This window comes from Antechinus flavipes, chromosome 2, assembly GCF_016432865.1.
Source record: "Antechinus flavipes isolate AdamAnt ecotype Samford, QLD, Australia chromosome 2, AdamAnt_v2, whole genome shotgun sequence".
In the NCBI taxonomy this organism is placed as follows: domain Eukaryota; kingdom Metazoa; phylum Chordata; class Mammalia; order Dasyuromorphia; family Dasyuridae; genus Antechinus; species Antechinus flavipes.
The window spans coordinates 401,672,031-401,691,711 of record NC_067399.1 but is presented as its reverse complement, the minus strand read 5'-3'; the positions used below and the strand labels follow the sequence as shown (position 1 = coordinate 401,691,711).

The window sequence follows — 19,681 nt, the reverse complement described above, 5'->3', positions numbered from 1 at the left end:
TGGAAGAAACCTCAGAAAGTCCTTCCTCTGAGTCCAAACTATCTGATCAAGCATCTATTCTACAATTATTTCCAAGTGCTTGTTCAGCCTCTTATTGGACCTCAACTCTCAGGCAAGCCTCTTCTTAAACCTATTACTTCTCAAAACAAATCATTCCACTTTAGGACAGGTCTAATTGCTGGGAATTTCTTTGCTTGTTATTAATTCTCTTGACTTTGCCTCTAAATCTGTCCCATAATATAAACTAATTTCTCCTAATTCTAACTTCTGTGAATAACCAGAACAAGTGGATTCTTCTAGGTGCCATTCGTTCATATACTGAAAAATAGGGTAGCCTTTCTAAATCTTCTCTTTCATTTGATATCTACCAGTACCTAAAACTGGTCATCATATGCCATATGCCATGAACTCTAGTCCTCTCCTCCCTAGTTCAATCATTCTGGTGACTGTCTTTTGGACTTAGAATTGATTTACATTGCACATGTAGTTTGATCAAACAATAGTACGGCTAGCCATTTTCCTATAAAAAAATCTCTTACATTTAGTGTCCCCATTTGGGAAGGTTTTCACTCTCGGTTGCTAGATGAAAGTGCTTAGAAAATCCTAAACTCCCTTAAATAAAGAATCAATAACCTTTTATTATTGATGTACCTTTCTCTAAAGGACATATGGATTCATACAGAGATATGTGGCATTACCCAATCAGAAATGATTTCAAGTTCCCATGCTACTAGAAACCCTAGCTATTTCTTGAACAGGATATATTTTAGTATGTCCTAGTCACATATCATTTGTATATCTTATCAGAAGCAGACAACTATGCATAAAGTACTTTTACTTTTAGCATAGACTCAATAAACAAATAATACATAATATCAAGAAAACCAGGCATTAAAAATATCTTCCAAGTGTTGTAAACCCAAAGTCTTAGCCCAACTCTCTACTGTCCCTAAACATAGTTTTGCTCCAAATCTAGAAATTCTAGTAAATATACAGTTTGAGTTTCTTTAGTCAGTAAATCAATAAGTATTTATTAAGCATATACCATATGACATGCACTATTCTAAAGGTTAGGGATACAAAAGTGGCAAAAGACAATTCCTTCCCTCAAGGAATTCACAATCTAATGGGGAAAAGAACAAGCAAACAAATATGTACAAAAATAGCTCTACATAGGATATTGTTGTTGAATTCTTTTGGAGTTTTCTTGGCAAAGAGACTAGAGTGGCTTGCGATTTTTTTGTCCAGTTCATTTTACAGATAAGGCAGATTTAAATGACTTTCCCATTATTACATAGCTAGTTAGTGTCTGCAGCCAGATTTGAACTTACAAAGATAGTCTTCCTGACTCCAGAGCCATATATATATATATATATGTAAAGTAGGAAGTAAATAAGAGGGAGAAGGCACTCAAATTAAGAAGGTTATGAAAAGGTTTCCCATAGAAGAAGAGATTTTAGTTGGGAAAAAAGGATTTTGAAGGAAACCAGGGAAGAAAAGAGAGATGAAGAGGGAGAGCATTCTAGCCAGCCAGAAAAAAAAAAATGTACAGAGCTATGAAATGTATATGGCACACAAGGAAGCCAATGTCACTAAATGAAAGAGTATGGGGTGGGGAATAAGGTATGCCTGGAAAAGTGATCATGAACACTTTTGAGCATCAGAGTATATATTATGTAATAATGATATTCTCATATATAATTATGTTCTCACCTGAAATGTTACAGAGAAGAGGAGCCATGGAAGATTTGAAGAGGGATAAAAAGACTTAAAAGAACTGTTATGGGGGGCAGCTAGCTGGTGCAATGGATGGAGCGCCAGCCTCGAAGTCAGGAGGATCTGAGTTCAAATTTGATCTCGGTTAACACTTCCTAGCTGTGTGACCCTGGGCAAGTTATTTAACCCCAATTGCCTGGGGGGGGGGGAGCGGGGGACTGCTATGGAAAGTGATATGGTGAGTTGATAATTTCCCTACAACTGCTCCCCTATGAGTAGGCAAAGTGGAGAATATCATCGATCTGGCTCAACCCACATTTCCAAGATGAAGACAAAATCTAGAATCAGGATCTTAGCTCAGCCCAGGGCATCAGACTCTGAAACCCTGTACAAATTAAAGTTCAGAAGCATCTATGTTTTCCCCTATTTTCAGTTGTCTAGTCACTGGCGGAGACCTCTGGCTATTTCTGCCCACTGAACACCAGGTTAGTAGACTCAGCAGTCAATTCCAGTAAGAATTAATACAGTCAGAAAGGATACTGACTTCCCTTTATCTCCAAAGCAACATCACTTAGTCTTAAATATTTCCTTTCCTGCTCTCTTATTAGCCAAAACCCCTTTGCTCTGTGGCAGAGGAGGGAAGAGGAGGGAGAGTTTGAGAAGGAAGACTGGGGCTGCTGCTGCCTAAGCAAGTGCTCCTGATCAACCAGCCTAGCCATCCCATCCATAAAGAAAATGAAATTAGCATAGCATGCCCTGTCCTTGCTAAAACCTTTTAGTGATCACTATTTCCTTTTCTAAGTACTTACAAATCATCCCTTAATAAAAGGTTTTAGAATTTTGCCAGGAGCAAAGGTCAAAATCACAAGACTATAATTTGCAAGACTCCACTTTTCTCTCTTTTCTGAAAATTAGGACATTTTGGCCTTTTTCAGTCCAGAGGCACATCTCACATCATCTAGGATCATTCAAACATCACAGACAATTTCTTAGCAATCATATCTGCCACAGTTTTCAGGGTCAAGTGTCGTTCATTTAGGCTTAATGACTTGTAGTAAGAGAGGGCAGCTATATGTTGCCTGAAGGTCTCTTCACTTTTTTTTTTTATTTTCTATTCCCTGCTAACCACTTCTAATCTTTCCAGCCCAAAAAAATTCTTTTTAAAGGAGAAAGCTCAGTTGCAACATACCTTGGGATAGGAGTGTTTCCTGAGTGGGACAAGTCCACTCCTACACTTTCTGATGGAAATCTGTGCTTAGGGTAGAGGCCAGAAAGGTAGTAGATCTCTACCCCTGAGCTCAACTAGCTCTTAAAACTAGCTATTATGACTAAGACTTGTTCTACAGAAGAGGCTATGCCCATGAGCTCCCACTGCTAATCCTTCCTACCAACCTTTCCAGATCTTAACATTCCCTATTTGATAATCCTTTCTAGGCCTAATGTTGGGATTATAAGAGGTTAGCTTTGATCATTAATAAACCTTAGAGCTCATCTAACTCAACTCTATCATTTCACAGGTGAGGAAACAAGGGCCCAGAAACTCAAGTGATTTGGTCACACAGGTAATAAATAAACCCAGACCCTCCCACTTCAAATCCAGTCCTTTTCCTATTGCTCTACAACTATTTCATTCCTTGTTCTATGAGCAAAACTCCCTTCAGGATTGAACATTGAGTCTATGAGATTTGCATGCAAGAACTGACAAAATATGAATGATGGTGAGTCAGAAACATTAAATTATTTGAAATGAAAGAAGATAACCAAATCAGAGAACTTCCCATTATCTTGTGAACATCCCTAGTCATTGAATTCGTGATAGCTTTGTTTTGTGTTATACAGATTGTCATCTACCAGTAGATGGCTCTCTCATTCTTGGGAAAAAAAAGACATTCTAGTGAAGAAATCAAGGGCCCTTGAATTTCCTCCAAACTCACTTGCAGGCCTCTGCAGTCAAGAAACAGCCCCACATGTCTCTTGCAAAGGGTTCTGGGACTTCTTACTCATGAGACTTTCTTTTAAGCATTCTCTTTGGTGTATAATTACTTATTTTACCTGAAAGAGAATATGACAGATTTCAGTAAACTCTAAAAAGCAAGAGATTTTTTTTTTGAAGCCTCTTAAAAAACCTTTGCTCAAGAAGCCTCCTCCCCAGGACTTACACCCAGTCAGAAGGGTCCTCCCACTCACCTCAGGTAACATTCCACTACTACCAATCTAAGAGGAATAAGAGAGGAAGAAGTATACCTCCTAATCTAGTTTAAGAGATACAGTAACAGTTAATTGTGTTGGCCACAGTTTTTGAAAAACCTAAATTCTAGTCACACTGATTTCGTAATATATTTCTGTAAAGCATGCTTCTCCTCCTCTCTCATCTTTAGTTCCCTAATTCATAAAGTAAAATACTTGCACTATTATCTACCATACAAGATTGTTAGAATCAGCTAAGATAAAAAATGGACAATATATTATCAACCAAAGAGCACTAAAGAAATGATAGGTTAAAACAAGCATCCTACCACCTAAGGAGGTTTTCTGTCTGTTTTCCTACCAAGAAGCAAATATTTAGAGACAGAGTGTCTGGATGACTGAAAAAGATTTATTAAATGCTTAAACATCAGAGATGCAAATAGAAAAGTGGGAAAAAAGCCATTGAAATATAGGAACTCACATTCTAATAGAGGAAGACAACACCCATAGGAGATGTCAGTGTCAAGGCAGATAGAAAGGTACCTCAGTGCCTGCAGTGTATTTGAAGACTAGATGGCAATGCACTTTTCTTATATTACCTCCACCAACAAAATTACATTTATCTCTGGTGTTGAATCTCTTGACAGAACCAAGGTCCCCAGTGGCAAGAATCATCCTCTTATTATTAACAATAACAGAACACACATTTCTATATTGCTTTACAGTCTATAAAGTATATTTCTCACAACAGCCTGAGGCAGAGCAAGGATGATACAGTAGAAAAGCATTCAACTAATCTTCAGGTTTTTGACTCACCTTAGACAAGTCACTCTAACTCTAATGAGCACTTTGAACAAGTCTAATCTCTCTTTCACAAGAAAGTCTTTCAACTGAAGACCGAGCTTATGTCCTAAGTATTCTCGCCTCAAGTGAAGTATTTCTAATTTCTTCCATCAGTTCCTATGCTTTAGATGCTCTAAAAGATCCTTTTCACCCTAAATTTATTATTAGCCCTGTTTTACAAAAAGAGAAACTGATGTTTAGAGTGCCCAGAAGTAATTTACCTAAAATCACAGAACTGCTTAAGTGATCAAATGGGATCAGATGCTTTCTACAGACCAGCCAGAGAAAAGGATCAGATTAACCTGCCTGGAATCTGCGGCTGTGACCTGAGACAGAGCCAGAGGATGAGATTTGCAAAACTCCCTCTCTGCAAAGGAAACAGAGCCACTTACTGAGAAAGTGCTAGGGCTCAAGACTTCAATCCATTTGCCAAAGCACATGCTGTTCCAGACCCAAGGCCAGTAAAGCAATAATGAATAAGCAGGCAAGGAAAATTAATCAGCTTCCAGAGCATTTTAATAAAATGTTATTAGAAATCAATGCAAGCTGAAGCACATCTCAGCAGCACCCGCACCTGTTTCTATTTTAGCCGGATGAAGAAAGCAAGCCAGACAACAAAGGGCAAATTGTTTCCCTAGTGGCACAGGTCTAAACCCAGGAGCTCAAGAGTTAGTAAAGGGGTTGCAGAATCTCAGATTGGAGGAGGGCCTCAAAGACCATCTAGTGCAATCTATATCTGAGCAAGAATTCTTCAACAACCACCCAGGAATGTGGTCATCTCCCTCTCCTTCCCTATGGGTCTCCAGAAAAAGAGAACCCACAACTTATTAGGGTATCCTCTTTGACTTTGGTGCAGCTCTACTTAATGGAGAGGGTCAGGGCAGGTCCAGGTCTCTGAGAAGGCCCAAGGGATTATCCCTACTATGGTAGGATCTACTCTGCCCCTTTACATTTAATTGTGAGGAAATGGATTGGTTTGGTTTGTTTCAGTTACACTGAACTGATAACTGCCTCTTTCAACTTGTATTGTTTTCACTTTCGAACTCTAGCATCAAGCCAAATTAGTCTAATCTCTCTTCCATGTGAAATTCTTCCACATGAAAGTGTTTCAGATATTGAAGCCTGAGATCATATGCCTTCTACATCTTCTCTCCTCAAGCAAAATGTTTTAATTCCTTCTATCAGTTCTCATATCTCATACTTCAGGTTGTCCTTCCAAAAATATGGTGCTCAGACTGAACAGAGTGCTTCCTATGCTGCACCTAGCTAGAGCATTGCTCACTCTATTCTGTCTATGAGATCTCAATGTAGGCTAGCATATTGGGTATCAACTCTTTTGGATTCTATGTTCAATGCTGAGTTATATTAAGTTAATCATCCCCAGACTTCAAAGATTTTTTAACCAAAACCATTATCTAGTGACATTTCCTTCACCCTGTTCTGAAAATATTGATGGATCACATATGTCCCCTTCTTTCCTCTAAAACTGTTACTATTTTGATACAAGCCCCTCATCATCACATGTCTGCACTATTGTAATAAATACCTTCTAGTGGGTCTGCCTGCCACAATTCTCTCTCCACTCCTGCCCTTCCACCATTGAAAAGTCAAGGTGAGATCATCATTTCCCATGCCCCCGTCCCACTCAGAAAAATCCAGTGGTTCCCTACCGACTCTGATATGAAATATAAAATCTTCTATTTGGATATCAAAATCTATCATAACATGTTCCTACACTCATGCCTTTCCAGCTTTATATCTCACACCCCTCCATGTCCTCTTCATTCCAATAACACCGACCTCTTTGTATTCCTTGAATAAGAAACTCCATGTCCCAATTCCCAGCATTTTTGGTGGCTGTTCCTCATGCCTGCAATGCTTTCCCTTCTCACCTCTGATTTTTGGCTTCCCTTGCTTCTTCCAAATCTCAGATAAACTGAAACTTTATATAGGAAGCCTTTTCCAATCCCTCTTAATTGTAGCATCTTTTCCCTGTTGGTTATTTTCAATCTATCCCACATATATCTTTGTGTGTATGTGATAGTTCAGCTACTGTCTCCCCCATTAGAATAAAAGCTCCATGAGAATAGAGACTTTCTTTTGCTTTTTTGTCTCCTAGCACCTAGGATATAGTAGGAATTTAGTAAATATTTACTGACTAGCAGACTGATTATTGTGGCCTTAAGTAAATCACTTTAGCTTTCTGAATTTTGTATTCCTCTAAGGACCAAAGGAGATCTATCTAGCAGTGGAAGTGCATTTCCAGCACCCATGTTCCTGCCTTCAATTTCTTTTCTTACTAGCTGATATTTATATAACACTTGGAGGTTTACAAAACCCTCTATGCAGATATGGAATATTTTATAATGATTCTGGCAAGTAAAGCATGCAAAGATTGTTTTCCTCATTTTACAAAAGAGGCTACCTTGAGATTCAAAGTGGGAAAGGAAGTATCTTTGACAACTAGTAATTGTCAGAGTTGAGACTAGACTTTAAGTCTTCCGACTCCAGACTCCAGATTATGTTACATTCAAAATTTAGCATGTAGCATATGGTGGCAATATAGTTGTCTGAGGTTAGGGGCACATAATGTAGCTGAGGAACAGCACAATTAACTAACCAATAACAGCAGATCTTTGGATTCTAGTCTCTACATTTTCATGCTTATCAAACTGACAAATGACATGAGGGAAAGGAAACTAGTTAAGAAAAAAGTCAGTTCAAAAAAAATTTCAAAAGGTTAAAATATGATAAAATATAATGGGATAGATAATTTAATAGGAATACATGCAACGTATTACAAGAGGATTCAAAAACTAGGTCTTACAAATACAGGATCAGAAGCTATAACTAGACAGTAGAATCTAATGAAAAGATATCTGGGAACTTTAAGGAACTACACATTCAATCCAAATCAACAGTGTGATATAGCAACCAAAAGAAACCAATTTGTAGCACAGGACATTAAGTAAAACACAATATTCATTGACAATATTTCATTGCAGTTATGATCAAAGATTGAATTGCTACGTGGGCCATTATTACTATGTTGGTGCTCTAACCACAGATAAACATCAATAAGTAATATAGCACTTTAGAACCTTACCAGCATATCCTTTAATTCCCATGATCCAGACAAGGATTCCATGAGGTAGACAATGTAAATATGGATATGAATATACCCATGTTACAGAAGAAAAAACTGAGAATCAAGAAGGGGAAACAATGTGAAATTAGGTCTCTTGACTCTCAGTTTACTATACTCTCCACTAAAGCAGGAGACTTATTCATTGGCTAGAGACTGTACAGGAAAGTCCTATGGATTGTAGAATTCTGAAAATTATTGAGTAACAAAGAAACTAGTAGTAAAAACCAAACAATAGAGGTAGGTCAAGTAAGCTGATTTTATTTAAGCTTTATTTAAAATTTAAGACATCAACTATAATGAAACTAATCATCTTTTCGGCTATAGGAAAAATATCACCAAGGCAACTTTGAGATTAAATTTGTTAGAAAGAGCAACGTAAGGGTTTTCCCCCCCTCCTCTGTTTTTTTTATTTTCTCTTTTATTAATATTCTATATTTCATAGTTATAAAAAATACCTTCCACTGCACAGAGAAAATAAATTGGAAACGTCAGCACTTTTGCTTCACAGCTGGGTCCCAAGTTGGTGTTTCTTTTTCTCTGTAAAACCATAATCCCATAAAATTTAAGGTTATTAAGTTGGAAGTGAATAATTCATGAGGCAATTATGAAACATTTATGATGAAATATTATGAGCTTCTGAAGGGAAGGAAACATTTGGGGTCACCCAGTTGAGAAACCTTGGGCACCATTCTGTGATCTCCCTTGAGAAGGTAGAATTAGCTTATAGATCTTTTTCTGCTCTTCTTTCTCACCCTTTTGGCCACAGAGGAAATGACTGCCTTCTTCTCCCTCCCCCTACTCCCACCTCATCAGTATGAGGTCTATGGATGAAGGCAATATGCTTGTCTTTAGGAATACAAGACCTTTTGCAGGGTTAGGATCTGACCCATGAAGCTACAACATGATGAGACTAAGAACTCAACAACCTCTGCTACCTATATTCTGTAGTTGTAGTATTAATTAGCAAATCCTCATAACACTCCTTGTAATGTGGTAACAATAATAACTCACATTTTTACAATACTTTAAAATTAAGTGCTTTTCTCACAACAACCCTGTGTGGTAGGAAATACAAATCATAAAATCCTCAGGCTACTAAGTTGTATAATTGAAAGAACAAGTAGTTGGGACATGAAATTATGAGTTCAACTCCTGCCATAGATACTTACTAGTCAAGCTACTTAACTCCTGCCTCATTTTCTTTTTTTTTTTCTTTTTTTTTTTTTTTACTTTTTAAATAGTATTTTATTCTTCCAAATACACACAATGATAGTTTTTAACATTCACTTTTGCAAAACCTTGTGTTCCAAATTTCTCTCCCTTTTCCCCCTGAAGACAACAAGCAATCTGATAAAGGTTAAACGTGTAATTCTTTTAAACGAATTTTCATATTTGTCATGTTACACAAGAAAAATCATATCAAAATAGGAAAAACAAGAAAAGACAAACAAACAAACAAAAACAAGAAAAAGGTGAAAATGTTATGCTTTGATCCGCATTCGGTCTCCATAATTCTCTCTCATCCATAGTGGATGGTACATTCCATCACAAATCTATTGAAATTGCCTTGAATCACCTCATTATTGAAAAAAGCCAAGTTCATCATAGTTGATCATCACATAATCTTGTTGTTACTGTATATAATATTCTCTTGATTCTGCTTACTTCACTTAGCATCAGTTCATGTAAGTTTCTCTAGTGTCTCAGTTTCTAATCTGAAAAATGGGAATGATGGTAGCACCTACTCCACAGAGCTATTGCTAAGACATAATGAAATAACATGTAGAAAGCATGTTGCAAAGCCTCAAACACTATATGAATATAGCTAGTTATTATTATTTCCAAAAGAAGAATTAGTCTTTGAAAGGTGAAATCTCCTTTTCAAGGTCATACAGACAGTAACCGAGTCAATACTAGAGGCTTAGGCCATTTGAGTCCCAGTAGAAATAGTGAATTAAAACTCCCTTTCACAACATACAGTCAGGACTAGCCCTGATGCTCTAGGCTGTTTCCTCACATATTCACTATGTACAATCCCATTTCAAGGAATGTAATCTGATCTACCTAGCTGCCTTATAAAGGCATGCTACTAAATTTTCTGAAGAAAAAAAAAAAACAGGTCTATCATTTTCTGCACCATTTGAGCAATATTGCAACAAGGACAGAGCTACCTTGATAGCACACACCAGTGACTCTAATGCCCAAGTCCTGCTATTTCTTTGACTTCATTCTTTATCACTACCTGCATTTTCTACTAAAAACCCACTCTCTGTATCTTAACTGTTAACTGCAGATTCCTCTGTCCCCTAGAAGCAAATATCCCCAAGTCTTAGAAATTACAATTATGGTCCCTAGAAACTTTGCACAGAGCAAAGATGCTCAGATTCATTGGAGAAACAGTGGAGAACAAATGAATTGTAATGCAACAAATTTTACTTCCCCATTAGCAATGCTCAAAGAATTTTGAAAGGTACTGGATCCACTTTGATCCTCAAAGCCTCTGCAAAACATCCTCTATAAATATTATTTTATTATGGATGCTTTGAAACAATACTCTGTTGCTAAGACTTTGTATATTTTCTATTAGCTATTGTCTGGTACTCTGTAAACAACATATTGCCATTGATACTCTGTAAACTGTATCTGGTCTCTTTACTCTGTAAATATTACAGCATGGAACAACTGAAAGATCACTGGATTTGAGGAACACCATAGATTCAAAGCTGAAGAAGACATTAGAAACCAGTGAGAATGATGCCTTCCTTTTATAGATGAGTAAACTGAAGCACAGAGTAAGTGACTTGTTCAGGGCCACACAATTTGTAAGTGCTTTTGGCAAGAATTGAATTCGTGTCTTCCCAACTTCTAGACAAATGTTCTGGACAGCTAGGTGACACAGGGAATAGAGAACTAGGATGGAACCAGGAAGATTCATCTTTATGATTTCAAATCTGTCCTTAGATACTTACTAGCTATATGACTCGAAAACTTAATTCTGTTTGCCTCAGTTTCCTTATCCATAAAATGAGCTGGAATGGCAAAACACTCCAATATCTTTGCCAAGAAAAGAAATGGGGTTATAGCAAGTCAGACACCACTGAGCAATAGCAATGACAAAATTCTATCTATACCATTCTACCTCTCTCAAAGATTAAAAACAACCTTGATCTAAACTCTAACACTTATAAAGATAATCTTGAACAAATCACTTAAGATCTTTAGTTTTCTCCACTATAAAATAAGAGGATTAGTCTAGAGTAGAATGATGGGTTTGGTGAAATGAGACTGGATTTAATAGGGATGAATACAAAGTTCTACACTTTGATTCAAAAAGTAAACTTTCCAATTAACAGATGGGAGAAATGTGGCCAACCAACAGGTTTTATGAAAAATACCTGGATGTTTTAGCGACCCATAAGCTCAACGAGTTTGGATGAGCAATTTGAAATGGTAGTTAATATTCTTCTAGGCTACATTAAAAGAGACATAGTATCTAAAACAAGATAGCTGATGGTTTTATAATGCTGTGTCTTATCTGCTTACATGAGGAACAATTTGTTTTACATAACATATTTTAGGAATAAAATAGACATAATAGATTATATATAGAAAAGTTTAATGACAGCATTGTAGGATAATGCATGTGAGGATCATTTACTTGAAGAAACTAAGACTCTAGAATAGAAAAGCCATAGAGGGTCAGAATAGCTGCATTAAAGTATTTGAGGGGCTATGTGGAAGAAGGACTAAAACTTGTCTATTTGGAAAACACTAATAGGAGAGTTGAGCTGTAGAGCATTTCTAAATGTAGTATTTATAAAGGTAAAGAAGTAGGATGCTCAGCAAGGTACAGAGCTCCTTACAGTGCACAAGCATGTTAGACAGCAATCCCTGGCTGGAGAGGATTGAAGGATGTAGTAGAAAGGAACATGGTGAAGCTCAAAAGATCAGAGTATATAGTGGCAGGGAAGATAAGGAATGGTTGGTCCACCATCTTACCAGAAAGATTGTAGTTGCTGACTTCCCTGTGTAGAATACTCTGGAAGGTGGAAAGGAGTAGAGATTGGAGAAGGAGTTCGAGGTGGTGGAGGTGACTGGCACAGTGCCATTGAGAAGTAAGGAATGGACCTAAGGGTTAGAGTAGGGTTAGACTTTTGAATTCCCTTCCACCAGAATAATGATGGAAAGTTGATCCCAGATAAGAGAGAAAAACGGGAACAAATAGAGTCACAATAAGAGTTGGAGACAAAGAGGGAAGGTACAGCATCAATGCCTTATTCTACAGCAATTACCCCTTATTCCAAAGCACTTACTCCTTATTCTACAGCATCTACTCCTTCTCAGCCTTATATTGTCCAAATATGATGTGAACCAGTGCATCAAAAAAGCTTCATGACAGTGCATGATAAACACCTTCTTTGAAGCAAGACAGAAAAAAAAAACTGGATTAGATAAAATAAATGACAAAGAGATCCATTCTGGAGATTTTGAACAGATTAATAAACTGACTTATAAATTGTCAGAAGAAAAGTGAAAATTCCAAAATTTTGAGAGAAAAAAAAATCAGATCTCAAAAAAAAAAATTAAACAAAATAAAAAGTAAAAAAATAAGGTAAATTTAAAAATGACCAAAAGAACATCAGCTACAGCTCTATATGCCTATTTTTTCCATGAATGCAAACATTTATATGAGAAACACTACATGTATATCAAGGGCATTTTTGAGGAGGGAATTAGTAGGAATAGCCAGACTCTTGCAATCAATATTCCACAATAGACCACATTTTTATCACCATGGAATTGAATGTCAGATGGAGAGAATAAAACATCCCACTGTGATTATTGTTTCTTGATTACATAAAAACATTTGATTCAGAAAAACAAAATGTTGTCTTAAAGGCTCTCCTTTCAACAAGGAGCATCTCCACCCATGCAATCTATACATCACAATTATTCAAAATTCTTTGTAAGGCATAACAGAGATGACCTTTTTCAAAGACACCATAAATATCAGGTAAGTCATAAAACAAAGCAATGTATATTCAACAAAAATGTTTGCCACTATGATAGAGAAGACCCAGGATAAAATATAAGTTGAAGAGAAATCCCCCCAGGTCTTCTTGTTCATAAATTCTATTAAGCTAGTTGCATTGAACCCTAGAAACTGCAAAGCTTTCTGAAAGAGATATGTAACCACTCAAAAAGAATTGGCCATAATCATCTGCTCAGGAGAAATCAAACAGATTAAAAATGTCTATTGCCCAGATTATGACAAATAGATCAAAATACAGCTTCGAGACTTTGTGTGTATATGTGTGTGTGTGTGTGTGTGTGTGTGTATATATATATATATATATATATACACACACACACATACATATACACACACATGTATGTACATATACACTCATGTATGTAGATGTTTACACATGTGTACATTCATATATATACATGCATATTAACGTGTACTTATAAATATTAGAAATGCTACAAATGAATAACAAATTGGACCCATAATTGAATAAAAGGAGAAAAGTGATTTTTAGAAATTTTAATTTTAGTTAATTTTAGAAAACTGCAAAGACCCTTAAGTTCTTCCAGAATTCAAGACCCATCTTTTTTAACATCAATATTCTACCAGAATTGCTATATGACTGTAAAATATGGAACACAATAGTCTCTGAAGAAATGAAAATTAAGATTATTCAGAAAGGCAATGCCATTCATAATGGGTGGGAGTAGACAGTAATATAACATAGCTGGCAGTGGCATATAACATAGCCAGTGAAAACTGAAAGGAACTGAGGTACATGATGTCATCAGGAATATATGTGAAGAATTTAAAAGACAGTGGGTCTAATTGCAAGAGTGAGAGAGATTAAGTAGACCGCTCAAGTAGTCAACTGGTATTCTTATGACATCAGGAGAAAGATTAAAGCCCATTAAGTATTCTTTCTTTAATTAACTTATGTAGCATTACATACTATTCATCCCCACTTTGGTAAGGTAGGCATGATTGAGGGAACAACGTAAGCAGTGAGAAAACAGTTACATTTGCGTATTTGAGTAAGATGTGAGAATAGTTCTAGATATCAAGAGAGAAGACAATAGATAGAGAAGCAGAAGAGGAGAAAAAGAGAAGACTAATCAATCAATGGTTAAAGTTCTCAGAAAAGACACAGGGGGGATGGTTCCAAAAGCACAAGAGGCAGAATCCCAACCAAAGGGTTTAACTGGAGTAGGTCTTGGATTTACTGGGCAGTATAGTTTCTATGGCAGTGTGGTAATAAATAGAAGACCAGGAATCAGGAAGACCTACACTGAAATCCAAATTCTGACATTTATTAACTACATAACCCTGGATTGATCATTTGTTTTCTACATGCCTTAAGCCACATCCTAGTAAGTACCTACTAAGTCCCAGACAGTAGTCACAGAAAGTCACAGATTATAAAATCTGTGTTGACAATGGGAGTTTCCAACCTCTGGGGGGAAAACCCTGCATCCTATATTTGTGTGCAGTTTCTGTGATTTCCAAACCTCTTTCCCAGATCTTAATAGCATGGCTGATATATTAGAATTCTTCTCACAGTACTGTGGGAGACACCAGGTGGATTCCAAGCAGGTGAGCTTGTCTCTGAGAGCTTTGGCGTTAAGCTCATGTTAAACAAAGCTGCCTACAGCCTGAAGCATGGGGGTTTGATTAACCAGCGGGCATCTCTGTAGAAAGATTAAACTGACTCTACAGTGAAAATGTGAGAGGCTTAATTTAAACCCAAGTCATTTATAGAAGTTCCCTGGAGAAGGTTAGGAACCCCTACCCCACTAGGGTGCCTGAGGCTGTACAACTTCTCAGCCACTCCTGGGATAAGCATGTTTGCATTTTTTATAATGTATTTGGTTTCTGGGGGTGGGGGGCTGTTGGAGGCTGGTGCAAAGGACAATATACATATTCACATCCATATGCACACACAAATGTGCATTATGTGTATTAATATATCCATTTAATTTTATATGATAAACATATCACTTTATTATATCACATGGTTTACATGTATATAATTCTACTATCTATGCATAAGCATTTACATGTGCAATATATATTATGTATTTGTGTAGATATGTATGTGTATTGTATATGTTGTAATATATAGATCATTTTATATATATGTGTGTGTGTGTGTATGTGTTTGTGCATATCTTGACCTTTTATGAGAGTCATTGATATAAACTATTTGCCTCCAATTTTCAGTTATTACAGCATAATTCATTTGAAATCTGGCAGTTATTTGGAAGGTTAAACACAACATTTTTTGTATTACAATTTGCAAAAAAAAAAAAAAAAATTCAGTTTAAAACCCATAGCTGTCCTGGGAGCTCACAGTTCCCACAGCAGATCAGCACAGCTGTAGGCAGTCCTCTGAGATGAATCAGGACCAGTCATAGTTTGAAGGAGAAGGATGCAGTTTCTAGAACAAATTTTCTTTTTCCTTTCATGGATAACTCAGGACCAGTTTTTGCCTCTCACCTTTCTGTACATACTAGTCTATATATGTTTTAAAAGTTTCATGAACTAATCCATGATTACTTTCCCAGACTGCTTTCCTCACTATAGCTGAAAACATGGAAATAAGCTATTGCCACATTATTCCATCTGTCCTGCCATTGAGCCCTAAGGACCACCAGACTTTCCCATCTGCTCTGCTTTTGTAGTTTCCAGCTCCTGAAACACTGCCATCTGACCTACCAAATATGCCTTAAGAATGACTGTGATTTTCCATTCATTATGAAACTGAATCCACCTCTAAAGCATTGTTTCCCTGAATTAGAACATAAGCTTCTTGGAAACAGGAATAGTTTGTTTTTCTGTTTGTATCCTCAATATTTAGCACATTACTTGGCACATAGTAAGTACTTACTTTTTTTTTTCATTCATTCATTCATTCATTTCTCCCAGCGGTGCTTGCATTTTTCTCAATTTCATCACTTTTAAAATGGAAATAATACTGGTACAAAAATAAAATAGCAGATGAACTTTAAGGTTTGGAAAGGGAATATGCATTTATGTAGAACCTATTATGTGCTAGTTACTTGTCAAATATTAGCTCTCTGGGAGTTAGTTAGTGCTGTTATCACCATTTCATGGTTAAGGAAACTGAGGCAAACCAAAGTTAAGTGATTTGCCAGGGTCACACAGTTACTAATTTACCTTAAGTTGGATTTTAACTCAGGTCTTCCTGTCTCTGACTGAGAAGCTAGGTGACAGTGGATAGAATGCAAAGCTGGGAGACAAGAAAGCTTATTTTCGTGAATTCAAATCTGACCTCAAATACTTAATAGCTGTGTGATCCTGAGTGAGCCACTTAACCCTATGTGACTCAATTTCTTCATCTGTAAAAAAATGATCTGAGAAGAAAATGGCAAATAACTCTAATATCTTTGCTAAGAAAACCCTAAATGCGCCCACAAAGTCAGACATGACTGAAATAATTGAATAATAGCAACTACATAGATATACAATCAAAGTTTTATTTGAATTGAATTTCTACTCTATTCAAGATATTTCTGGCAATTTAGTAACATGATAATTAGATCATCAATTGCTTAACAGAAAGGTCCAGGTAAAGGATAGGAGACAGAACTATGATACCACTGGCTACTTAAGAAAAAATAAATAAATGAAGATAAGGTATCTTGGGAAGAACAGTGTAAAGTAATCTGAAAAATGACTGAACAACAACTTCCTGATCCCAAGTCCAGTGCTCTACCTAATGGGCCACCAGCTATCTCTACAAAGTGCTTTACATATACTATCTCCTATGAACTCACAACAGCTTAAGGCAGCTGCTATAATTATCCCCATTTTACAGATAAGAAAACTAAAGGTGACATGAAATGATTTATTTGGAATCACACAGCTATTAAGTGACTGAGGGAAGATTTGAATTCAAGTCTTCCTGACTCCAACTCCAGCATATATTTCCTTTACTAGCTAGAATCTCTCTGAAGGTCACTGTGAGACATAGGCATGTATTATATTAGATAGATTATAAGTTCTTTGATAGTAGTGTCTGTATTGTATATTCCCTTTATCTCCAATTCCTAGGATGTTTCCTTATACATACTAAGTCTTTAATAAATGTTTGTCAATTGAATCAATCAAAAGGAAAAAGAGACTTCCCACTCTAGTTGAAATCAGGAAGATAGCCACATGTCCATCTCCAGTAAGTTTTACCAGGTCTCCCAACACTAGCTTTACTCATCACTTTGGATTTTAAAGTTAGGGAAGAAATAGAGTAAAGAAGAAAGGGAGAAATAAAGGAAAAATTGACTTTGATACTTATTTTATATATAGCTTTGAGCAAGTTATTCCTCCTTTTGGGGCCATATGCCTTCAACTATAAAATAAGAGAGGTAAGTCAGGATGACCCCAAGTTCAAAGTTTTCGTACAGCTGACACTTTATGATCTATACACTAAGATCCTGTCCAACTCCTCTTTGTTATGATTCAAAGAATCTCATCCTATGTATTCTTGAAAGGGAAGGGCAATTCCCCCATCTCTCTCTTCCAGTCCCTGCCTTTCAAAATATAACTGCAGCTGGTAGCTGCTGGTGGTGGTTTTTTAAGTTTACCTGTAAGGCAGATTTGAAATCATTACTGTTCCCTTTTTATAGATGATAAAATTGAGTCTCAGAGACATTAGATTGTTCAAGGTCATACAACTTAGTAGCAGAAATAAGATTCAAAACTAGTATCCTCAGCCATACCCTCTCCTTCTGGCATAATTATTCACCCTCTAAATATTAATTTCAAACAGGTTCTCATGCTCAACAATGAAGGGTGATCAGGAGGGACAATAGAATTGCTGAGGACCAGAATGTAAAGTCATGACCTATTAATCAAGTGTGAGAGGGAAAAAGAACCCCTGAGCTGCTTATGTGAGAGCATCTGGGTACCATCGTGGCCAGCTGTGAGGCAGAAGACAGGCCCATAATTGGCTGTCAGGGAGGCCTCCTGATACGTCTCTACCAATTGTTCCACTCTCATGATGTCACCAGTGACGCCACCTGTGTTCATTAAATTACCCAGAGCCCTTCAGCTGGGGCCTCAGCCAATAATGATGCCTCCCAGAGCTAGAGCTATAGGCAGGGAAGGGTTCCAAACCTGGCGGTTATTTAGCATTCATTTGCATTTTAAAATGAGTTAGGCCATGGACCGTTGCAAAGCCATGACAGAGGGTTTTTTATAATAATTAGTCTTGTGGGAATGGGTTGAGAAAGGACGACTCTGCTCTAAGATTGTGCTGCAACAGAGAACAAGATGCAGCATCTCAGATGAGAGCTTTTCTCCCAGCTCATGTCAGCCCAGTGGACTAATAGCAGCTGCTGCCCACTGAAAGTAGCTTCCCTCCCTCAGTCTCTCCTGTACCCCTTTTTTCTCTTTGCTCAGTTAATAAACTCAATGAATTATAGACCGCCCCTGATAGTTCGGTCACAATTAAACATATGCCTCTGCCCAGGACAGTGCCTTTCAGTACTGGCTTCAGGCACTTTCAAGGTCTCCCTATAATGGGAAATTTCAGTCTTTGAGGTTCTTAAGTCAAATATTACAAAGGTGTCCCTCAGGCCAATGCCTCAGAAATGATCTCTCTATAGATCTTTCTCAATCTCCAGAACCCTGTGGCTCTGTAATCATATAATTTCAGAGCTAGAAGGGACCTCAGAAGATAGATTTTAGAATGATCTAAATGTGATTCTATGAGACTTGAGCTCATACTGTATTGGAGCTAGAAAAGAAACTAGAACCTAAACCTCCTCAAAACAACTCCAGGAGGTAGCGGCTATTATTATACCCATTTTACAGTTGAAAAAACTGAGGGAGACAGAAGTCCAGTAACTTCCCCAAGATCACATAGCTGTTGCTGTTGTTTGTCCTTTGTTTTAGAAGAGGACCCCCCCAAAAAGAAGAAGAAGAAGAAGAAGAGAACCATAATATCAGAAAGATGGTGTTATGACATTCAAACGAATTGGATTTTAAGTGAGAAAGGATTGTGCAAGGTCACCAATTTCACTTTCTCCTCCCCCCATTTGGGTCCAGCAGCAAGATACAGATCGGTACAACTGGAGATGGCCCTGGATATAGTGAAGATCTTGGCTGTTTTAAGCTAAGGTCTTTAAACAGGTCTCAGTTTGTCTGAGGCAGTGTCCAAACAGTGAATAAAACTAAGAAAGCTAGGATAGAAATGAGGCTGAGAATGGTCTTTTTTACTTAATCAAATATGTGTTCATGTATGCATGTGTGTGTGTGTGTGTGTGTGTGTGTGTGTGTGTGTGTATGAAGAGATGGAGGGAGAAAAAGGGAGGGAGAGAGAGAGCGAAGGAGAGAGAGGAAGGAGGGAAGGAGAGAAGAAAGGGAGAAGAGAGGGAGAAAGAGAAAGAAGAAAAGAGAGGGGGGGAGAAGGAGAATATATGATATCCTATGTGAGATAGAGAGAAGGGAAAGGGAAAGGGAAAAGGAAAAGGAAAAAGAAAGGAAATCTGTGTTGCCCAATTGGCCAGTTCCAATTGGATCCTCAATGGGGCAGCTCCTACTCCTAATCACAGAGATTGTTGTTTGTCCTACATTCTCAAAGAAGATCATGACTTCAGGGAGGTAATGCCATAATATATAACCATGGGTAACATAGCTAGTAAGTTTCTGAAGCTGGATTTAAATTCATTTCTTCCTGAATTCAGTCTTCGAATTTTGTATACTATTCTATCACTTTTTCTTTCTCTATTTGTGTG

At 37.2% G+C, this 19,681-nt stretch overlaps 1 protein-coding gene across 2 annotated transcripts in view; it reads left to right on the top strand.

The window, feature by feature from the left end:
• The window catches only part of NMUR2 (neuromedin U receptor 2), a 69,550-nt gene extending 50,398 nt beyond the window's left edge, over positions 1-19,152 (top strand). Inside the window, exons 4-5 of one of the 2 annotated variants that reach the window (XM_051978754.1) lie at positions 3,234-3,278; positions 18,840-18,937. In XM_051978754.1, the coding sequence (XP_051834714.1) occupies positions 3,234-3,265 (32 nt within the window). In that variant the 3' untranslated portion in view covers positions 3,266-3,278; positions 18,840-18,937. Of the gene's footprint in view, positions 1-3,233; positions 3,279-18,839 lie in introns of both variants that reach the window. The other variant, XM_051978752.1, reaches the window with a different exon arrangement.
• Positions 19,153-19,681: the final 529 nt, after the last annotated feature.